Source organism: Liolophura sinensis, chromosome 6 (genome assembly GCF_032854445.1).
Source record: "Liolophura sinensis isolate JHLJ2023 chromosome 6, CUHK_Ljap_v2, whole genome shotgun sequence".
Taxonomy (NCBI): Eukaryota; Metazoa; Mollusca; class Polyplacophora; order Chitonida; family Chitonidae; genus Liolophura; species Liolophura sinensis.
The window spans coordinates 58,230,374-58,255,731 of record NC_088300.1 but is presented as its reverse complement, the minus strand read 5'-3'; the positions used below and the strand labels follow the sequence as shown (position 1 = coordinate 58,255,731).

The window sequence follows — 25,358 nt, the reverse complement described above, 5'->3', positions numbered from 1 at the left end:
CTTAGCAACACGTAGTACCGGTAACACATATATCAGTTTGTATGGTAAATACTAAAAACAGAGCGCTAAGATATTTACAAACTAATGGAAAAGGAATATTAAACGGAATTTACCAGTATCCTCAAAGATTCGAAATCAAATATAAGCATCAACTCATACCCGAAAAATGGAGAACATCTTTGAGGATAGCTGATGGAGGTTTGAACCTCATCCTAAACGAGAGTTCTTCATCGAACATTAGTTGGGCAGTCAGCGCTTGAGAAAAATCATGTTCCACGTCCATCAAAAACATGTATAAACAAAGTTAGAAGGGCTTAGATGTAAATTAGGCCACAATGCAGTAATTTAGTAGGGCATATCGGGGTTTTCTTCCTTGGTATGATAGCTATCTAGAAAAACTATGATTTCCATGCTTCAATCTGGTAAAACTTGGGACTCCCTTGTCAATGTAAACTAAAAGGTAACTGATACAAAACTTGCACATAGGCCATGTGGCTGCGCGAATGTGTATCACATCCATCTTAACACTCTTACTATGGTTCAATGGAGAACTGAGATTCAAAATCGCATCATCATCTTGAAAACATTTCATAACTTGGGAACAACTGTTACTAGAGCATTCAACTGGCCACAAGTCACATGGATGTGGTAGACTTGAAATACATACAACCTACATCAAACAAGACTTTATTAACAGGGCTTATATAGCCCACTTTAAACACCCAAACCTTAAACTAGAATATAGAGGGGTTGCAGTGACATAATCACCCTCACAGAACAATGGACAGTCAGCCATACTGGCGTCCTGCTAACATGGGCTGGTATATCCACAGTCCTCCAATATGGCTGGCAAGAGCAGGTCATGCAACCCCTCTATAACTTTATAAATAGACCACCACCAGTCCACAGAATAGCAGAAAACAGATTACAACCCATAAGACAGATCACATGTTTCTTAGCTAACATTAACTAAACTGAGCACTTTTCCACACAAATGTAAATTAAAATAATAAAAGTTAGGCATAATTCTGCTAACAGTTACACATTTTAAAGCTAAAGTGCTGCATGGTACATGTAATTTTCTAACACTCTGCTGATCTCTTGTTCACCTCACTCCATCAGTCTTTTAAATAAACATTAAATGTGCAGCAATGAGCACGGTGGGTGTAACAATGCTGATGTGAAACAAAATCTGTAACTATTCATACATACTTTAACAGTTTCCTGATTTAAGTTATTGGTATCTCATTGGTATGACAAAATTTTGGCTGGTCACGAAGCCTCAACCAAATAAGGAAAAGACATTTTTCTGACGGCTTGAAGAATATTACTTTTTTTTTTACAAATTAATTGCATGATTAATTTCTGTGAAGACTATGCCCAAATGTCCCAAAACTGATGTTATTAAAAACCCCTTTTGAAGATCACCACAGCACTGTGGACATAGACGCACATGTTCTTGGGGTACATTGCAACACTTACTATTAAAAAGAGGGCTATTAAAAAGTTTCAAACATGTATTACGCATGTACATTTAAGTCAAGTGAAATTTCTTGGTTTGAAACTTTATGTTAACATCTTGTTTAATATATATTTTCTTGGTGACTGTTAATTTAAGAATATAACACTTCAATGAACAGAGACTTTGCTTCTCAATTTTATCATTTTGATTAGTTTTTATCAGCCATGACTTAAATAAATAAAGGGTGTCATTAATGCAAATAAACCGTTATTAGTGCTGTGTATTTCACTAAATATCTTAAATGTGACGTCTTCAATACTCTTCCCACACTGTACTTCTTTATAGGCTGGAGTATAGTGGTTTAAGTGTAAAGTGATGTTGCGTGTCTTGTTCTCTCCCACCACTTCTGACTATACCTAATATATGTGGACATGTAAAAGTTATGTATTTCATCAGTGTGATGTGACAAGAAGATAGACAGATCACACATGAAAAAACGCAGATGGTGATATTAAACCTGGCTCATTTGAGTTGTCAGTAAATATCAAGACTGTTGTTTTTAGCAACTCTTTATGTGATAAATTATAAACATATAACTGCACTCAAGGTTGTCTACAAATTTTTATAAGAATTACCCACAAGGAGAAACATGTGGGAGGTTTACAGTATACTGAATTAATACTGAAACACCATTTGCCCGTCTGAACCACAGACACTTTGTGAACTGAAAATAGTAACTCCTGACTAGTAAAGACAAAGGGATTTTGGGAAAACCTAACTGAGAAAACATACAAACAAACAAATATTTTTTTATAATAAGAATATTGCCTCTTTCAAGTTTGGTTTTAATACATTTCTATTAAAATAAAATGTTTCCATTCCAATTCAACAAGCTAACAGTACTGTGCAAATAAGGAGAAAAAAGACTTATAAATAATGTTCCCTGATCCCTGTATATTACGTCTCACAGGAATAGGTTCTCCATTTCTGTCCTAAGATACCAAGACGTTGTAATGTCGATCATCCTCTGCTAACAGGGTCAAAGTTGTTGTCTTGTTACTGTTGTGATCATCCTCGCCGGAAAACGTTGCCTCAAAATCTGCCTTACCAAAATCTGCCAATCGAAACACTTGAATAGTAACACCCAGAGTATAGCTTAAAAGGCACATCTCAATCTGGAAAAAAAAAAAAAGTTAATACAATCAAAGATCAATGTCACCCAATCCCGCTTTTGATAATTATACAGCATATCATACATGTACATGCTAATTACAAGAATCTGCAATGTACACCTACACGTATATGATCCTTCTCCTTAGAAGAAGGGACTTAGCCATGTAATTTCAGGAGTGCATATCCCACAATAAATATACAACACATACGCATGGACCAAGATGGTTTCTAACTTTAACTTAGGGCAACAAAATGGATCACACAAAAATTGATCAGTCATATTTACAGAAAACGCAAATGATATGACCTTAGTCATTTTGGAAGAGGGGTGCAAAGCATATATAGCTATTTGGTTGGTAACTAATAATTAGCTTTTAATCTGGATTTCTTCTGAGGGCACTGTCAGTCATACCTTACATCAGTAGGAAACAAATGTGTTTTTGGGTTTTAGATATAACTTGTAACTGTGACTCTTTCAATTTTCTCAATGTGCCTGATTATGCTTAGTGTGATATCTCAGTTATTTAGGACAAAGCAACAGCAATGAGTTAAGCGGGTTACTGTCTGAGGATGCAATAAACACAGCTGCCGCTGAGCTAATCAATGTCTATTCACGAAGTACATGCTTATCAATTCTGAGGGCGAATTCATGCTGACATTTGAATTAAACAGTGCAAATAAGATTTTCATGAAACACCTGTTCTCAAAGCAGAAAAGAAGCTCAGTCTGCAGTTTGTAGATTAACACATGCCCAGGTATGACACTATGGTACTCAATTTGGGAGTTCCTGATCTTACACAATATGCTGTCAAATTGGATGAGTGATAAACATATAAGATAATAATTATATTTATTTATTTGATTGGTGTTTCACACCGTATTCAAGAATATTTCCCCTACGTGACAGGCGGCCAGAATTATGGTGGGAGGAAACCGAGCAGAGCTACATAATAATTATAAGATAATTATATGAATACATGCAAACTAAGTCATAAATTTGTCTTTGTTAGTTTGTGTGTGTTTATCATTACTTTGGCCTGTATACATGTATTTATGTCCATTATTACTGAAGAACTGAACCAAATACTAATATGTGTATGTGTGAATGACTATGCACTGTTCCCTATAATAATATATACTTGTGTATAAAATTATTAAAAAATGAGAAAAATCTTTATTCTGTGAAGTACATGTATTTCAATGCATAATTTTCAATGATCCATAAGGTTACTTCACTTTTCAGCTTTTTTTCTCTTCAAGAAAAAATATACTGGTATAAGTTTTCCATCTACTCTCAGACAGTGTGACAGGTGTCTAATGAATAATAAACCTCACATCACAGTCGAAGGCAGGGTATGCCAACAAGGAAGGACATTATTTCAACAATAATCCAAGAAATAATATCTGCCTAGAACTAACAGAATCATACATATATATCCTTCAACCCATAAATATCCCACGATATATCTGTCCTGACACAGAGAGAGAAAATCCTTAATTTATGTCTACACTGATGTCTCATCTAGATGAAACTTCATCATAAAACTTCCTAATTCTTCTAATATTTTTATATTATTAATGCTTAAAGCATAAAACAATTTTCTTTTGGGGGGGGGGGGTGTTATGTAAAGATAAGTTTATATTTTTCATTAGATGGTCTGACCATGTGAGAAAAGACAAACTACATATCTGTTACAATTATATGTATACTGCTTCAAAAGAGCAGACCAGATCTCCCAAAGTTAGAAGAATTATTAAAGGGTAGTTTGCTTTAGCCATAATCCTTGAGATAAAGCATGCTAACCAACTAAGCCACGGAGGTCCCCCCCCCCCCAATTAAATGTACTTTTACCTCCAGTTGCACATCTGTTAAAATGAAAAAGTTTTTGGTTTCTTTTTTTATTGTTATTATGTGTTCACACAAATAAAGCTGTTAGATGCAATTTTTTGTCAGGATATACTGAAATACATGGTCATACAAAGTATGTGTTCACACAAATAAAGCTGTTAGATGTAATTTTTTTGTCAGGATATACTGAAATACATGGTTATACAAAGTATGTGTTCACACAAACAAAGCTGTTAGATGTAATTTTTTTTGTCAGGATATACTGAAATACTGATTTCATGGTGAGTTCAACAGAGACTCTGCATAACCATGTTTAATGATAACTTCCAACAGAGCTAGACTTACATGCAGTTACTGGTGTACTGAATAACTCAACATATCTAAAATTTGTCTGATGTTTTCACAAACCCTGAAACCACCAGAGTGATGTCTGAAGTTTTTAGGCTATGTATGCCTTGTCTTGTTTTCCATCATCCACATGTAAAATGTATATATTATACCATACTTTAATATGACAAGTCTTTGCCTTTGTAAGATCCAAACCTCCCCATCATTCCTGAAGATGAAGATATTATTGATATTTTTAGGGACAAATTTATATTTTGGGATTCTGATATGTCTAGTGCATGTATTATCTTCCACATCACCACTTTCCTGAGTAGTGAAGCACCGTCTTTATACTGAGATTTGAAAATTGTTCCATGTTAACTGAATAAAGTTTTTTCATCTTTCCTTCACCAAACATGAGACAATTCATACAGGCAAGATGACACCAAAGACCATGACCTTGTTTGTCCCAAAGACAATGACCTTGTTTGTCTCATTCTGTATCTATTTGACAAGGGCAATATGAACAGTATGTGGTCAAACAATAGAACATGCCACAATAACACACCATAACATGACCTTGTCTACCACCACTACATGTCTACATGACCTACATGTGACCTTGACCTTTCCCATTCTTTACATGATCTACATGCAACATTGACTTGTTTTGCACTGTACCTGTTCAAGCCCTCCAGAGTCCCCGATTGTGTTGATATGATTGGATAGGAGAAGATGAGGGTTCTCTGATGTATCACGAGCAAACAGGAGCCAGACAAAGGTTGCAACCTGGTTGCCCTCCACATTGTCGCGGTAGAGATCCACTGCTTGTATGAACATCAGCAGTTTGACAGCCTCCATCAGCTGGAGGTCCACCTCTACACCTGAGTTGAACATCTTCAGTACCATGGCTTCTCTCTGCTCATCACTAGCCTCTTCTCTACACTCTGTCACCTGCAAATAATCCACAGTTCACATTTAAAATTATGGCAAGCGCCAAACACATCTACATGTACGCTTCTTTCTGCCTATTTTTCTTTTATTTATTTTTGTTTTCTGAAGAGATTTGTTAAGGCTTTTCACTAGGGGGGGTTCAAAAATGAAATGATTTATTAGCCGTGCTAATTTCAAGTTTCAGGTTACTAGGGGTCATGATGTTCAGTCTCATATGGTGAGAATGAGTAATCCTTTTCAATGGTAACACAAGGTCCAAAGTTTCACCTTTGTACATGAGAACTCACAGACAATAAAACACACCCATGACTGGCCTGTGGCTTTAACAGCCATCTGTATTCATGAGAATCAAATACCTGTACTTAAATTCCATATACCAAACAGGTGTTGAATAGGGCAAATTTATCAAATAACAATAATAACATGCATTTCAACAAATAATCTTGGAATGTTAAGTTATTTCAAGTCAGATTAGTGCATTAAAAATCCCCCTATCACTGCTTGAACTGTTGTTGGGTGTCAGTGCCTATATTTGGGGTATGACATAAAGCTCCAGCTGCATGTTGTTTGGGGAAGCCATAAATGAATCGAAATAATCTGAAAATTATTTACTAACTTAAGGACATTTTGTCTGTGCTTGCAAATTTCAAATTTCAAATATAATATCCAAAAGGATTTAATGTCGTACTTAACAATTTTTAGTCAGTGATGTTGAAGGAGTCTCCTTGCTGCAGGATGGATTTCCACAGCTCTTCTATCTAGTGTTGCTTCACTGAGATGATTTACTGAAGACAAGTAAGCCACACCACCTGAGCCATTATACTGATATGGGTCAAAAAGTCATTGCACACCCCCTTATTGCTGAACGCCAAGTGAAGAAGCTACAACTTCCTGTTTTAAGGCCTCAGGAGCATCTTCATCCAACTTTGGATGAAGATGAGTTTCTTCTCTCCATGTTCTCTCTGCAGGAACTGATGGTCTAATTTAATCTGTGGTTTTATTTGTGTTTAATTTTAGATCCTCATAGTAAATTAACCCTCCCTTTGTTATCCCATACTTTAGGTATTCACCTAACTCGTGCTGTGTATAGTATTATGTTTTTATTTTGTGTTACTTTTTCTTGTAAGTTAACAATCAGTTGGATCATTTCAGTTAATTTCTTCAAGAAATAATGGTATTTTGGGTCAACAGTTACAGTTACATTTAATAATCTTGAAAAAGTTCATTATGTGTTTGTCTGAGGAACTGGGTATTTACATGAAGGTTTTAGTGCATGTGCTTTCACTCGCTATCTCTTTGTTTATTATCGGTACATCAAGGATAACGTAAGTCAGTGCAGAGTGGCAATTGGGGCATGGCATAATTATATTTGTTATATGTGTGAGTCTACATCTTCGAAAATTATTTACATTATTTGAAAACATGCGAATTATATTCCGGGGAACTGAATCCCTGACTGATAGGTTTATTTTTTTTGTTCTGACTACATTATGCAATCTGCATTACTCTTTAGTTATACATATGGCAATCTTAATGAGTAAAGTGTGGTGATGTACATAGAAACCAGGGACCCCCAAATCAGCACAATTTATCTGGTCGTCACTTTAATGCCAGGAGTTTACTGGCTCAGGGTGAGGATCAGTTGTCTTATTTTAAGTTAGATGAAATGTCCACTGTATTATCAAAGATATAATCATGATCTTATATGTGTGAGCGAAACCTGGCTTAGTGGTGATAGTCCTGATGATAGTGTTAATCTAGATGGGTATTGTATAGAAAGGAAAAACAGACACGGAGGAGGGGCGGAAATTTATTGCAAGGAATCTGTTAATGTTACTAGACCTAAGGATTTAGAGAATGGCAATGAGATGTTATGGATAATGGTGCAACAGAATAACAAAAGCATGCTGATTGCATCGTGTTACCAGCCACCTAACCAACCGGCTCATTTACGTGAGCTTTTTTTAAGTAATCTGGAAGAAAATTTAACATCAGTCTTAACAGAAAATCCTGATGCCATGTTGATAATGGGTGGTTTTAACGATAGATGTCTACACTGGGATAAATACCACGATATAAGCGAATTGAAAAGGAGCCTTTATGATATGATAGCTGGGAAAAATCTTTTTCAACCAATTAATAATGAACACACTCGATATACTGATGATGCTGTTCAAGTATTGGACTTAATTAAAACGGATTGTATTGGTTATGTAATTGACTACGGAGTTGCCTCACCAATGGCTAATCTCGACCATTGCGTTATTTATTGTACTATAAATATCTTATGTAATGATAAACCAAAGACTTTTATAAGACATGTGTGGGACTTCATATGTGCCGATTTGTATGGTCTGCGCAATCTTCTCTCTGTTACACCATTTGGTCTCGTGGATAATATATTCTCTCATGTTAATGATAAATTATTTGTCTGGAGCAGTTTGTTTTTGTCATGTTGCAATGAATGGATTCCAAATAAGAAAGTCATTATTAGACCACGTGAAAAGCCTTGGATGACCAACGCTGTTCGAAACAAGATATGAGTGAGGAATCGCCATTTCCAAAAAATACAAACTGACTAAGTCCGATGGGGACTTCGATATTATATATGTAGAAGCGAGGCCAATAATGCTAAACATCAAGCAAAACTGCATCACTCCACATATTTAAAAGGTAAACTCTCCAACCCCCAGCTGGATACAAAAACATACTGGTGGACAATGAAATCTCTACTAGGATCGAAAGCATAACCACCTATTCCACCTCTTGCTGTCAATGGCAAAAACGTGTCAAATGACGTTGAAAAGGCGAATGAATTCTGTAAATTTTTCGCATCTCAGTCGGCCCCTAACCACACTGTACCTGTCTTACCACCTTTTATGTATGTTACAGAATCACGTCTCAGTTGTATACAAACCTATGAAAATGAGATTAAACATTTCCTTGAGATTCTGAATACACGGGAAGCCTCAGGTACTGATGGTATAAACAGCTTCTTGTTTAAAAATTCTGCTGATTGCATTGCAGCTTCCGTAACAAATCTTTTTAATTATTCCTTACGGACAGCTGTCTTTCCAGCAGCATAGAAGCTCTCTCAAGTCTGTCCTGTATTCAAAAAAGCAGACAGACATGACATTTCTCATTATCGACCAGTATCCCTTCAACCCTCTCTTTCTAAGGTCTTGGAGATGGTCGTGCATAAACATCTGTATGAGTATTGTATGTCAAATAATCTTCTTATACTACAGAACTCTGGATTTAAACATGGAGATTCGACTGTATGCCAGCTTACAAAAATTGTTCATGACATATACAAAAGTCTTGACAGTGGAAATGACACCTGTTTACTATTTTTAGATGTCAGTAAGGCATTTGATAAAGTCTGGCATGATGGTCTCCTGTTTAAGTTAGAGCAGTTGGGTATTAAAGATCCTCTACTTGGGTGGTTAAAAAATTATTTGTGTGACAGAAAAATTAAGGTTTGCCTTAACGGCACTGAGTCCGTAACTTATCCAATATATGCTGGTGTCCCACAAGGCTCTGTACTGGGTCCACTTCTCTTCTTAATTTCTGTCAATGACATTGGTATGAATATTGAATGTAATATTAACATATTTGCAGATGACACATCCTTGTCTGAAGAATTGTTAGATTTAGCAACATCTGAGGCTAAACTTAATCGTGATCTTGAACGTCTATCCAACTAGGTTGGTCAATGTCTTGTGTCATTTAATGCTACCAAAACTGTTTATCTCTAAATATCATTGAAAAATAATCCCTCACATCCGAGATTGTATTTAAATGGCTTAGATATGAAGAGCGTTCCGTCCCATAAATATCTCGGAATTATTCTGCAACACAATGGTAAATGGAATGAGCATGTAAGAGCTATAGTTAAGAAAAGTAATAGGGATATGATTAGTGGAGCCAGGTGAACACTTACTAGAAAGTGTATGATCACACTGTACTTTGGCTTGAACGTGGAGATTTTCTATTTGACAACTGCAGCGTTTTAATATCCAACTCATTGGAAAATGTCCACACCGAGCAGAACTGTTATGTACAGGAGGCTTACGTCGAACTTTATATAAATCTCTTTTAAATGAACTAAAATGGGAACCCTTATACAGTCGGTGTAGATCCAAGCGCATTATGTTTTTTCATAAAATCGTCAATGGCCTCTCTCCTCCATACCTAAAGACCTTACTAACTCAAAGGTATAATAGCGAAACAAATGCCTACAATCTTAGAAATAGACATCACTTTCGATTATTTAAATGCCGAACTCAGATTTTCTCTTCTTCCTTCTTTAACAAGACTACCAAAGAATGGAATTCATTGCCTGGTCATATCCAAAACTCTTCACTGGAAACAGTTAAGAACTTTTTGTACTCTCAAGACAATATTAACCGTGATCTAACATCTGTGTATAATTCATTTGACACCTTTCCCTCTATTGTGCTATGTAGAATGAGAATGGGACCGAGCGCTCTTCATGGTGACCTCTTTAAATATATCATTATCAACGATCAGAAAAGTAGTAAATGCAAACATAAATGTAAAAATGCACCTCATTATTTCCTTGACTGCCCTACCTATGTCACTCATAGAAAGCACATCCTAAAAAGCATCTTTAGCATTATATCTCCTGGAGTTCACCTTTCTGTATTTTTGACTAGTTGTTCTAAACACATTTGTACTTTACTCTTATTTGGTTCAACTGAACTAAGCGTGAATAACAATCAATTGATCTTAAAATCTGTACATAATTTTATAATCATGTCCAATAGATTCACCATCCAAGCCCAGCAGTAATATGATTTGATTTTGATCTTGCATTGTTCCCACCACTTTATTCTGTACATGTACATGTCATTTGTTCTCTTTGTTGTCTATGTTATTTTATGTATATACGTTGATTTTATGTTGAGGAGATCCCCTCATGGCTATAGAGCTGTGGGAAATCCTCAATTAGGATCAATAAACAAATAAAAAATTACAATTACATAAGAAAATACACATGTTTTTAACCTCCAGCAGATAGGCATGTTTTCCACATGTGTCATCAAACAAACAAATCAAACAAACACCTGTTATTCTGAGAACATTCTCATGATGGATGTTGTGATGATTATTATGCTGAGCAGGTGTGAATGGGAGTAATTCTTCACAAAAAATCTACACATGCATCTAGTCATAGTCACACCGGCTTCAACTATCCATATGCTTTCATTCTACAGAGTCACCACACTGACAATTTTCGGTGAACAGTTAGGGGTTATATGGTATTTCTTCGAACCCAAAAGGAACAACTCTTGTATCCGGCAATGAAACAGTCACAAGTTGTGTCCTAATTCATCACCGGAGGAAGTTGTAGCCAGTCCACAGCTGAGAACATTATAACCTGATACTGTGGAGAGAGCAGGTGCAAGACACTTGTAGCAGAGTACTTTGATTGCTAAAATTTCAGAATGTTATCATATTAAACCTCACTCATCAATCACAAAAATTTCAACTTTCCTAAGTTTCCTGTAATATTGCCACCACAGACACATGCATGGTGCATGTAGGCCATTATCTACTAGAAACCATTAAGGACTTATACTAATTTATATACTCAAAGTACTGATTTATGTACATTCTGGACCATTCCAGATCCTGACAGATACATGTACATGTATAATCACTGGATTTAACCGATTTCTTCCAATAATGAAAAACAGGCTGGTGAATTTAACCCTAAGACAAATGGGTTTACTTGAAAAACGAAAAGGGGCACTGCACTTCTATGTTCATGTACTGTGTTAGGATTCATAGCTGTATCTATAAAAGTATCAGAGCAGCGTTTGATGCATCTAAAAATATAATCTTTTTTTCTGTGTGATTTTCTGTCAAATGCTTAAAGCCATCTATATTTACTTGTACAGCATCTTAAAATGGGCCTGCTTTTCAAACTGGAAAAATAATGTTCAAAAATAGAAAAGTCAGCACATTCACATTTACACATAACAGCTATCAAGAAAAGTCAATTTAAAAAAGTCTCTTAAAAAATAGCTTTTAATGAAAGCTATAAGAGAGAATAACACCGTAATACCATGTTCCCACTATTATACACACACATCTACAACATGGTTGTGTGTTCAGCAACAACCTATCTATGAAGTCTGAAGAATGAATGAAGGAATAATTAGGATCTAATGCCAAATGGGCAGTCTTTCAGTCATACTGCGGTGAGAATATGTTAATGACAGCAAACACCTATTATTAAAGCCTGAAGATAGAACAGTATTAAAAACTGGTACCAAACATGATACATTACTATCATTAAAACGCCCATACACTAGCAATGAAGACAGAATGTTGAAGATTTATTTGGAAGGGACAATATTAAAAGATACAGCATAAAAAAACCCAAGTGTACATGTAGCTTTATCAATATCGAATACCCAAAACTGAACAATCGCTTGGCACCTGAGAATGACTGTCAGTATGTAAAGTATAATATTCTTTTGTCTTGGGAGGAACATATGTACACAATATTTTAAAACTTGCCTACAAGATTAAGCACAATAATGTGATTTAAATCACTTGGTTCACAAGATTAATGTCCATTTAACATGCTTTTAAGGAGAATTTCTTAATCACTACCTCAGAGTAAAATTGTCTTTTGTTACTGGATATCATTTAATGGATCGACTTACTGACAGAAATGTTTTAAAGCAGGGAAAATGTCTCTAACCTCTTTCCCACCCCCTTCTGACTCTCCCACCATCTCAATACCACATGGTGCTGAACATGAGATATCATGAAGTAATAAAACGCATATAGTAATGACAGAGATCACTGATATATGGATAGTTACTTGTGTAGATACGAAGAACTGATTGATGATTAACACTGACAAGTGTACGGGTATACTGGGAAAGTTCATAAGGTCTGTGTTTGTGGTATTAATAGGTCCTGTGTAATGTACACACCCATCCATGAGCCCTTCACCATGAGCATTCAAATTAAACATAACTTGCTAACACTGTATGTTGGAGCTAAACAAAAAGCTGAATCTTCAACCTGGGAGTGTACATTTACACACCATAGCCCAAGGAGGTAAAACAAAGCTCAACCTCCAATCCAATCCATGTAGACCGGCCCGGATAGCACAGTTGGTAGAGCGTCCGATTCGGGACCGGTAGATCCAGGATCAATCCTTGGTCGAGTCACACCTAAGACTTTAAAAGAGGAAGTTGTAACTTCCTCGCTTGGCGTTCAGCATAAAGGGGACAGTGCAACGACTGGTTGACCCGTATCAGTATAATGGCTTGGGCGGGGCGGCTTACTTGCCTTCGGTAAGTCGTCTCAGTGATGCAGCACTAAATAAAAGAGCGGTGGAAATCCGTCCTGCAACAAGGAGGCACATTACACGTGCATGCACCCTAATGATTCCTTCGTCGTCATATGACTGAAAAATTGTTGAGTACGACGTTAAACCCCAAGCACTCACTCACTCACTCCAATCCATGTAGGAGAGACCAATACAGACCTGAGTAAGTCCATTTATACACCATATATTAGACTAGGGAACAAGAAAAAAGCTTACCCTTCAATTCCTATCATGCTTAAAGCCCACAGAAGTTAAAAAAAGGATTAAGCGGACACTGACACCGCCACTTTTCCCCATCTCACAATCTCAACCATTTCCCTATCTCATAATACATGGCCTTACTTGGTACAAGCGAGTTAAATATGAGTGGACGGACACAATGATCTCCAAAAGTTGATCAGATCAATAGGATCCTACGTCATTATGCTTCAAACTAAATTTGGTAAAAAACAGGCTCTTGACACATTTATTTCGAGATCATTTATTTCTTCACCAGGTCATGGTTCAAAACTGTCCTGATCGGTAATCATGTATGATCATGCACAGCTTCCTCGTTAAACAAAACTGTGAGACCCTTGAATGTAAAAAATACAGGATTTACAGGTACTTAAAATGCTCACTTACCATAGAAATTTGATAACAATTCGGAGGAGTTTAAAAAATGTACTTATAAACCTAATTATAGTTTGAAATACAAATTCCCAAGAGGAACAGAACATTTTGGATTGACCATATACCATAAGTATCCTTTACAGGACAAAACAGACTTTGTTACTATTGTAGAAAGGTTACGACTGGACGTTTGCTAATGTTTAGTACCTGAACATGTACAGTATGTGGCGCATACACTGTGCATGTATGTAAGTACAAAGCCTGGAATGGTATGGTTTGAGATAGAATAAATTCATCCTTCTAACTTTTGTAATGGTGGATGCTGGGTCCTAAAGTGAAACACTTTAAAAGCAATGAGGCTGCCACTGCTTGTGCTACTTGATACACGATGTCACAAGACCTTCCCGATTTCCTTCTGATTTATTACAACTGTACAGCTTTTATATCATACAAACTAGAGGAGTGCAGGACAGCTGTGTTCAGTGACCTTGGCGGCTGGCAGATATTAACATCCTCAGGAGTCAGAGGGTGGAATCTCATTGACAACTGATGTCAAGAAGACACAATGTTTCTTGACCGGGGGTAAAAAACAAGTGATAATAACAGCAGTCAACACCTGTTCATTTACCTGCACATTTTTATGTTAAGATCATACCGTCAAATTTTGGAAGCAATTTTACAAATGGCCCCTTCTAAAAAAAACTTTTATTATCTGACAATAAATAATTATTGTTTTCAGTTTTTCCTTTCTTTATTCTCATTTATCAGTGTCTAACACTTGTCAATTCTTGTGCCATTCATGAAAATAATACTGCAAGTCTTGGAATCTTATATTTTTGTATCAAATTTTCATTTTCGTCGACCAAAATTTGTTACCTTGGGAAATGACTGATGTTTGGTGTATAAGAAATAGGTTATTGAACGAATACTCGCAGACTCATTCTTGCTTTGGCGCCACACAACAACAGAACCTGTCCACATCAGCCCGTATTCATTCAATAACCTATAACCACTTCACTTATACAGCAGTGGCCAGCATTATGGTGGGGGGAAACCAGGCAAAGCCTGGGAGAAATGACAATTCAAAGGTTGCTGGAAGACCTCCCCACATACAGCCAAAGAGGAAGCATACACCACATACACCCTGTAGGTGAGAGGCTCCTGGGTCAATGAGCCACACTAGCATGCTAAGGCAGGTAATGAACAGAAAATGGTATGAAAAACACAGTTGATTTTTTTTTCCATGTCAAAATTACTACGCTGTTAACTTTCTCTTCACAGTATTACATAAACATAAAGCAAGTGATATGATGCCGTATTGTTTTACAACTAATTGCTCTCCAGTGCAGCTACTCTAGCAAAATACACAAAGACATTAACCTTTATTAATGAACAAGATGTTTGCGAAATAAATCACCGCAGGTAAAATCGCTAAAAAATTTATTATTTATGAAACTAAGTCATGACACTTAACAGTAAAATCAAATAAGTGTCAAATGCTCTAGAACTTTTTTTACTGCAGATGTTCAAACTGATCTATCATATGAAATCTCTGTGACCTTTTGGAAGGCTTTTAGTGTTAAAAAAAACAGCTCTGACCCTGCTGACGGAGCAGTACAGTTGACTGCAATGCTACTTAAACCACGGAGAATCAGAAGAGTGTAACAGAAATAACTGCTTCGCATTTGTCAGACTACTGAAGGCATAAAAAACACGACACATGCTCTTTACTGATGTTGCAGTATTTCTTTGCTCATAGCTATCTCTTATTATTTGGGCTTAGGAGGCTGAGGGGTGGGGGAGATGAAGGCCACATTAGCCCAGAGATTCATCGTACACACTGACTTGAGCACTGATGAATACAGATGAATATTCAGTTCATTAAATTGGGTTTACATCTAAATATTATATCTAAATATAAGAACAAAAATAACAATGCCTGATTTGGTTGTCCACCCTATATAGTCAAAGGGCACATGGTACTCTATATATGGTCTTTATCTTTGAGGAAAATGCGTCAAAACAGCACATTTTCTTCATACATCCTTGGACTGTGAATAGCAGCTATCACTTTTCCCTGTGTTTTCAAAACTGGAAGATGTGGGATCCAAAAAGTTAGAGCTAGGTAGTGTTGTTTTTTTATCTGAAGCAGCCATGATCCAGTGTTGTGTAATATGGGAAAGTATGGGTATTACAATTCCCTGTTTTAAGATTAGATTAAAAAAAAAACCATAACACATACCTTGTTGAAAAATGTCTGGATGCAAGTAGACATTTTTTCAAACAATTTATTGCTTGCAGGAATTCTGTTAGCAAAGTTCCAGCTGTTGATCCCGCCTGTATTCTGATTCACCATTTTCTTCAGCTGCAATTCAGCACAAAAACAAGAGGCATGCAATATTGTGTCTGTACACATGGACTAAGCTTGAAGGATATCATCCAAGACAGTTAGCAGTATTTATCTCATGGGTAGATAATTTGTAGCTTTTTATAGTGGAGTTACCTCCCTTATAACTTAAGAAGAGAAGCTTTTTCTGAAAACTCCCTCAAATGTACCCAATATTCAGATGAATTTCATTTCCAACTTAGGTGATTATCTGATAACATTAACATACATGTACACTGAGATTGAATACCAAGTTATCTGACACACACACATCTTGTATATGTACATACATATATCTATTTTACGTGTACAACACTGAGATGTGTCATGTTCACATTCATTTAAATTGAGATTCAGATTCAATGCTAATCTGAGAGTATGGCACAACAGTGGTAAGGTTTACGATGGCAAGAGCATTGACACCACAGCCCATCATCAGTCATCTGAAAACTCTCCTGACTTACAGCTACATGTACAACTGAAGAAACGGGTTAAATCACACAGCCCCATCACCATGGAGCAATGGCTGACAAGCTATGGCATGCACTTTAGTTGAATCAGCCAGAGAGGGCCCTTTGTGTGAAGATGGAAAAGGGAAAAATTTACTAACTTAGAACAATATTCAGCAAAAATACTGAAATACAGCACAGCATAAAGATAGGCAAAGATCCCTAATCACTTCATCCTGCTCTGGGTATTGCTTCACAACTACATTACATGTAGCAAACAAGAAAAACAACAAACTTTTGTTTAAGCAAACTCACTTTTTGTAGGACATTTTCACGAGACAGCCTGACTGGTATTCCCTGGTTGAATAGCTGGAACAATGAGGCACGTATTGCACAATAGTTATCTCCCCTGACGATCCTCATACACGAGAGCCCAGTCCTTCTTGTCACCTCTTGGTAACCCTGCAGATGAAATAATCTGGTTATTATAGTTACCTGTACACTACAAGAAAGTTTTAGGGACCAAAACACATGTTTGCTAGCATTTAAAGGTCTGTCATAAGATTGGGAAGAGGACAAGTACTAAAAAAGAGGTATGAATGAAGGGTACATGTAACTTATGGTGTTTGCAATGTAACAAAGCACAATGCCATGAGGCCTCTCCTTGAAAGGTAATATTTTCTCCAAGACATTTTCATACTTCAAAAATGATGCCTGTATGTGCACACAAATAAATATGTAAAATGTATTTTATGCACACACACAATGTTTTTAGCTATATATGTGTATATCAGGTGTTGTGTTGCATGCTTCAGCCTAAGTCACCACCTGTGGTATTAAGCACAGAGGACACCCCCAACCAAAGAGGGGAAGGGTTTTCTTTTACCGCAAAAAAAAAAGTGGGTCAGAGTATGAAAAAGAACCGGATCTTGTGATCAGTAATGTTACATTTTGAGAGAGGCAGTTTTGCCAGAATGGGGTATTTTCCAAGATCACGTGTTTGCATCAAAGATCTAGTTAACAATTAGATGTATAGCCCACTTTTCCAACTAAGGATGTGCTCGATATGTACAGAAATACCAAAACCTGCCTAGTCAAGACTTACCTTTTGCACAGTTTTCCATTTTTGTTGTGCCTTAAGAAAAGTACATGTATCCTACGTTACAGAGGTTATCAAATCAAAAAAAAAAAATTTTCTTTGACAGACTTGAATAGTTCTCATCTACATATCTTCAATATGAAAGCATGCTTGTCTGACTTCATAAGTAAACCACAATTACATGATAACATGATTTAACATATTTAGATACATTCAATTTAGTAATTTATTTATTTATTTAAATGGAGTTTTACGCCATACTCAAGAATATTTCACTAATACGACGCTGGCCAACATTATAATGGGCGGAATCTCGGGCAGAGGCCAGGGGACACCCACGACCATCCGCAGGTTGCTGGAAGATCTTCCCATGTACGTATGATATTTAGATACTTGTACAATATTAGTCTCCACCATCTTCATATGTACATGTATGACTGGAAGCTTCTACCCAGAAGACAGCACACAGTGGTACATTTACATGTATAGTGACTAGATGGGGGATTATATATGACAACCAGGCAGTCAATGATAAACACACTAAAGGCTAGGACATCAATTACACACCATGTGGATTTCATGGGCACTTTGCATCACTATTATGAGCTAGCCAGATTCTTCACTGCTAATGACAATATATAATACATGTGTTTCCATAAAAAAAAAACAATTCAAACCTATGTCATGTGATATGAACATCTAAATATTTACTTGCTTGGTGTAGTAAGCAGTATTCCAGAATGAATGAATGAATGATTATTGCTTAACACACCACTGGCAATATTTCAGCTCTGTTGCAGCAACAGTATTCAAGAAACGTTACACTTAAAATAGAGTGGGTAAATTCTCTGGAGAAGAGAACCTGGCAGAGACCCAACGGAAACCCACTTCTTGCCAGACAGATGTAGAGCCTTTTTGTGGTAACAGCCAGATGACGAACTACATGTAGCTGAGTTACATATTCTGGTAATTGGTGTTTTGTCTGATCTGAACCAATGAAAAGAATTTGGCCAGTGAGGGCTACAGTGCTATTCCTTAATGTCTTCCTTGATATCACCTATTGCATACTTTCAGTCTGCTCCTAACAATAGATATGAGCCCACTTGGCATATCACACACACCATCAGTTATTCAAGCACAAGTTACTGTATTTCAACACAAGTTTAGCTCTTCTCTTCTCGTGACACATTTTGCCTGACTCTAATTGATTCAGCTCCCTTACAGGGTCTCTTCAGAGTGACTTATTTATGACGTTTGATCAATTATTTATCAGAAAAATTTAAAATGTATCATTTTAAGGCCTTTATGTGCTTTTGAAAGTGCATGTTTACAGGCCAGACTTTCAGCCAAATGCAGTATTTCCTATTCAGCAAATCCCCTCCATGACCCACAAACAATTGCAGTGTCATTCAAGGGAGGTAATTCAGATAACAACATCGCTGTTGATAGATCCACAATTACATTTATACATGTACTGGATATCCGTGTAGCCTCACCTTTCTGATAGCCTCAGACTTTGGGGTCTTCCCTTTCCATTCCTGCTCAGAGTACTTTATTATATCTATCTTCACACCTACAGAGAGGATAGGGGGATTTTTGCTCGTTTCTTGAGTCCTAGCTCCTTGGGCTGAAATTAACATTACAAGAATTTTACAATATTAATTTTCAACAAATTGTAACAGAAATACATGATGCTGCAGTTAACAAGTAAATAAACTGATACACAAAGACATCTTTACGAAATGTAATACATGTAACAAAATATAACTTGATGTGACACATATTCAAAAGATACCACCAGTTTCCACACTCCCATACATTGATATTGCTCAAGCAAGGACTACGTATAAAAACAAACAAATAAGTAGATCAAACAGAGACAATCTTCAAATACAACAGACCTATTTCAAGAGGAAACAAAATGAATGTTCTCCAAAAAAGTAACGAGACATGTGCATGTACAGGTAATATAGTTTTTCATCTCAAAACAAGTAAAAACTAAATTTACCAATTTACTGGCACAGGGAAGTAACAGTAAATATATAAGTATGTATAGTAAGTAGTAGGAGTCAGTCCATAATCCATGTAATCTCCCTCTATAATATTGGCTTTAGGCTACTGCCAGGGCGATAATACTTCATCATCTTTCTGAAGTCTACTGTCCTTCTTTCTGTCCACAATGTGTGTGGGAAGGGCAGACTGCAACATATGGATGGCCATGAGTTTCCTCAAACCATAATTCTGGCCCAAATAACTAAATAAATCACATAAATCTTTCTGCCCTCTGTAACATCCATCCACAGTTCAAAATCTTGCCGTCTCTAAGGGAGATAACTGTTGCTATCTATCATACACTAAATGTACAGTTCCCATCTGTAAGCTCTGCAAGCTGTTGACTGTTACCTCCTGTAATATAACAGTGCTTTAAACAACTGTTATAGCAGACTATTTGATGAATTTTGAGACGGGCATCTTCATAACCAATATGTTGTAGTATTCGAGCAAACATATGTACATGTAGTTAAAAAATGTACATGTACATGTATGCAATGATTGTCAATTACATTGTTAAATTGTATGTAGCTTTAACTAAGATACAAGAGTTCAAACACCCACAAAGAATCCTAAGGAACTACAAAGCTGACCAGAATATTGCAGTATGTAACTGTGCATGTAACACACATACAGTTAAATATAATACAATCAACTGTCTAGTATTTGTCCGCTTCATCACTTACCCTCTGAAGAAGTGTCCCAGTCAGCACTAGATACATCTGCATCATAGGTAATGCTGGAGTCCTCAGGGCTGATGCTGCCCTTACGGCTTGTGCTACGACTGGTATTACGACTGTCTGACAGCTGCATAGCCTGTCCACGAGTTGTGCTCTCCTCTATCTGCTTCCACTCACGGTCATCCAGCTCCTCTCCCATTGTGGAGAGGGTGTTCACAACATCCACACTGTCACCGTCTTTAGATAGCCAAACAGAGGGCATGGGATTTGGGGTGTGTTTCCCAAATAGGCAGCCATCGCCAGCGATGTCGCCTGCATCCCAGGACAAGTCTCTTTCCATGAAGCTAGCCCCTCTGGAGGAAAGTCGGCCACTGGAGTCAATCGGGGGTAGGCTCTGGCCTCTCAGCCCACGGTCCTGGGCCTGCCGACACCAATGCTCATACGCCTCCTTTATCTCTTCCTGCAATGCTACATTGTCCTGAATCTCGCCCATAATCTCAGGGTCGTCGGGCACCAATGGCTCGATGCGTCCTGAGGTGTTGTTACGTGATTTCAAATCACTCAGCTTAGAATTAAGGTAATCAAATTCGCTGAAAATTTGGTGAATCTCATCTTCAATATCCTCAAGATTTTTGGAAGTCCGTAAACCGATATCATTTCCGCCAACGAGCTCTGTCACTGGAGATTCGATACCAGACATGCTGCCCGTGCTGCCAATGGTAATACTCCTCTTCATGCGTCGCTCAGGGGTGGATCTGACATCAGGAGAGATGGACCCAGAGCCAGAGCCAGACCCAGACTTAGACCCCAGCTCATGGGACAGAGTCGTCCACTCTGTTAAACGTTTCAGCAGATTGTGCTTAAAGCTTCTGTCCAGGCTAGAGAGACGCGGTAGTGGGGAAGTTGCCCCAAACTCTCCTTCACTCTCATCAAACTCACTTATCTTACTGGAGCTTCTGAATGATCCAGCCTGACTAGGGGATTCAACATAAGAGTTCTCCTCACCAGAATACGGGCTGGCTTCACGACTGAAGTCTAACAGCAGAGACTGTTCATTGACAGAGTTCTGGTCTGAGTGTGGGGCAGATCGTACATATGGGACACAATCCTCATCAGGGGGAGTTAACAAAACACTACTGTCCTGTAACAGTCGTATATGTAGCTTGTTTTCATCAGAGTCCTTGTCCATACCATAACCTCCAGGTGCACTTGTGCCTTTCGTATCAGACTGACTGTAGTGAAAGCGTTTCTCCTGAACAGACTGGGGACTACAGTTGACAATTAGGGAGGGACTCAGAGCAGTCCGTGACTTGGCTGTTCTGGCATCGTGACACCATTTCTCAGCACCTTCAAATGGAAGTCCTATGTCACTGTCTCCATCAGTGACTTGTTTCTCCGCATTAGCACTAGACGATTTCACTCGAGATTTTGGTGGATCAGAAAGACATGTCTGCTTCTCACTGGGACTGCCCAGCTTACGCTGTCTCACCCAGGGAGGCCGGCCATTGTTGTTGGTGTACTTTGGGCCAATGGCCACCCCATATGCTGGGCTGTAGTGGACACTGGCCACAACACCTGGGGAAGACTGGACATTGCCCATACCTCTCTTGCTAGGACTGCTATCGTCGGTGGACTCCTGAAAGAAACAGAAAATAGGTAAAAATAATCACAGAATTCATTTCTGTTTAGCCAACAACAAATATTAAACAAGGTGATCCAATCCAGTATTACATTTCTAATTATTTAAATTTTTATATATCAGATAAAGCGTCATTGTGAAGAGTTTCTAAAAACAAAGGTACAAGGCATGACGCATAAACACCTTTCATGTATAGTACAGCCAGATGCTAGCCCAATATCCTATGCCCATGGTGGGCCCATCACAATATCATCACAGTCGGATTATCCTGCCATCCTGATCAAGGTGTGTCGATGTTCATTACGGACTTATTTACAGTAAAATCATCATGTCTTCGTACATTCACAAGAAGTATTTTCTCTTCCTTGCCTGTCTGCGCTGGTCTTTGTAACCTACTTCTTGAAACTTCTCTGGTGACATTATGCATATGCCCACAATATATAATACAACATAGATTTTTAGACATGCACACTAGTGCAGACTGGGAACAAAGGCAAATGATGCTTTGTCATCATCATAAGGTAATGTAATCCAAATATATCTAAATAGATACATGCTGACATTGCACAGGGCACATAGGCAGAGGTCGAAACCAAATGTCTTTTAGTGACAAATTCTACAGGCATACAGACTCATGAATTTTTAACCACTGGAAAATACCGACATGGCTGAAGAACATCATAGTAATGGGTATATGTACAAGTTAGTTTATATGTTAAGAACATGGATGTTGTAACAAAAGGCACAATTATATATGCCTATCCTGATGGGATCATACGCTTATGACGTCTGTATAATCGAACGGGATCTGACCATGGTCAGCCCACCATACACGGACCATTCAGCCAAGGCCATACTGCTGATTCAGCTTTGAGGTAGACATATATATCTTAGATGATTACATTTTTACGCAATGAAATTTGAAGTAATGATCTTCATGCATAACAGTACGTATGAGATACATGTATCTTTTGTATAGTGACTTGCAAATATCACAGAATCTCATCATAAATAGCCAGATATCAGAAAAGTTATACTATCAATTAATTAAATTAATTACTGTCTCTGACCAAATACCCTAAAGCGCAGACCCAATGCCTGGATACAACCACTCTGTATAAGTACATGTGCAGTGCAGAACATACAATACACAGAAACACAGCACTTTAGATACAAAGTCAATGCCAGTTTGCTTATGCACATCCAATGCACATACATAGTAAACATACATGTACATGTATTAAGATAATACTCATTAAATTGGATAGTGAAAATCCAAAATGTACAAGAGTCTATACTGCATGTAGATTTAAGACAGTCACATCTACATGTATATGCTAATACATACCTACTATATAAACAGGCAGCTGAAGATGGGGTGTCACTCATCAGAGCCTAAGGGACATGTCTCCCTGTTTATAGCAGCTTTAACCCCCTACATGTATAGATGTCTCTGTACACTGGGGTCTGACATAAAACCCCTCTCTTAACCCTGCTGGTCTACATCATGGCTTAAATCCATACACACACACACACACAAGGAGAGACACTTTTATCTCACAACTGCCAAAACTAGGGCTGAACATCAGCTCTCACTCAGTTCCACTGCACATGTATTTCCTGCTACTTGATGTGATATTCAGGTCACACAGCCCCTAATCATATGATGTCTACAATAAACATCCAAATTAATCCACAATGTAATGACATCTTTTCACACATGCTAGAAGCTGACTACATACTAATACCCATACAATAGTGTGTTCACATACACTGTCCACTGACTTAGAGTTAACAATGGAATATTTCTTATAGTGATGTCACCTCAGATCTGTACTTCCTTGCAGTCATTGAATACCTGTGTAGAACTAGCTTATTATAAATACAGAAAGATTTCTTTTTCAGTTAACTACACGTTAACCTAGCTGACCAGTGGTCCTTTGTCCCTTGTAACCAGGTGACGAGATCATTATGCAAGTCCTGCAGGGGATAGCAGCTGGTCACAAGTCTTTGATCAATGTCCACTCTTCACATCACACAGATATATAAACCTGCACACTTATTACATGTGCAAGTATAGGTATATACATTTATATAAGTCATGTTTATTTATCCACACACAGCCTGATGGAAAATATGTACATGTTCTCCACATGTCACATGCAGGAATTTCTACTTATTTGTGCCACCTTTACTCAATAGAGAACTGTGCATTTTGTTTCCACACTAAATACAAAGTACATCAATATAAACAGATTTTCATACATAAATATTATAAAAGCTGTCATCTTGCATACACACACATACATGTATACTCCGAAGTACAGCATAGCGAAAAAAAATAAACCAATGCAATTAACAAGTATTTACATGTACAGGCTTTTGTTCATATTTTAGAAATAGTCTGCTGGATATTTGGATATGAAATTGACACTGACAGTTTATAAGCAAATTTCATGAATAGGTACATATACATGTACTTAATTAGTTTGTATATTATATACATATACACACCTAATCACAACTCATGGAAATTCTCAGGTAACAAAGTGACTGATTCTGATGTGCATGACCAGTCAATAGTCATACTCAAATCATGTTTTCACATGTGCCTGTTTATAAGGAAGAACATGTAAAAGCTGTTGGTCCATGAAGACTGTGTACACATGTACATGGCTTACGAGCATGTCGCAACACACAACTTTCACATAAACCTCTTAGACCTCCTGCAGGTCACCTTCAGCACAAGTTAGCACTTAAACAGTTCTTATACTACCCTCAGAAGACTGACCCATAAACCACAGGCACTGGACCATGAAGTTTACATTTGTATGTAAAGGTGTAGTTAGAATGTTGTAAACAAACAGTCTTTACAACTCAGTGTACTACAGTTTGGTTCTCTCTGAGATATCATCTCCAATAAATAATACGCTGAAATTTCCTATTCCTCTGGAACAAACATGACACAAAGATATAAAACTTCACAGATATACACAAACATAACCAAAAGGTAATGACTCAATTTATACCTGTCTGGATCGCTTCAATGGATACAAAATGAGGAATCAATATATGTAAACTAAAACCATGACAATAAGAAATATATATTCTAACAATTTAATTTCATTTTTTTATCAAAATAAAAAAGATTTCTCTCATAATAAGTACATTCTTAAATATGGGGGATGGGGATAATTCTTCTGTTATAAAGAAATGTACATGTATTGTTTTTTGGTGTATTAAAAAACCTTTTGATTCCTAGAAAATTAAACAGATTTTCTAGTAAAATTAATCACTA

General features: G+C 37.2%; 1 protein-coding gene across 1 annotated transcript in view; it reads right to left on the bottom strand.

The window, feature by feature from the left end:
• Nucleotides 1–6: 6 nt before the first annotated feature.
• The window catches only part of LOC135467389 (uncharacterized), a 44,981-nt gene continuing 19,629 nt past the window's right edge, over nt 7–25,358 (bottom strand). The window contains exons 4-10 of the mRNA XM_064745163.1: nt 20,428–22,057; nt 19,186–19,316; nt 17,696–17,725; nt 16,906–17,052; nt 15,998–16,120; nt 5,493–5,765; nt 7–2,637 (exon numbers count right to left, since the gene is read on the bottom strand). Of these exons, the coding sequence (XP_064601233.1) occupies nt 2,455–2,637; nt 5,493–5,765; nt 15,998–16,120; nt 16,906–17,052; nt 17,696–17,725; nt 19,186–19,316; nt 20,428–22,057 (2,517 nt within the window). The 3' untranslated portion in view covers nt 7–2,454. The remainder of the gene's footprint in view (nt 2,638–5,492; nt 5,766–15,997; nt 16,121–16,905; nt 17,053–17,695; nt 17,726–19,185; nt 19,317–20,427; nt 22,058–25,358) is intronic.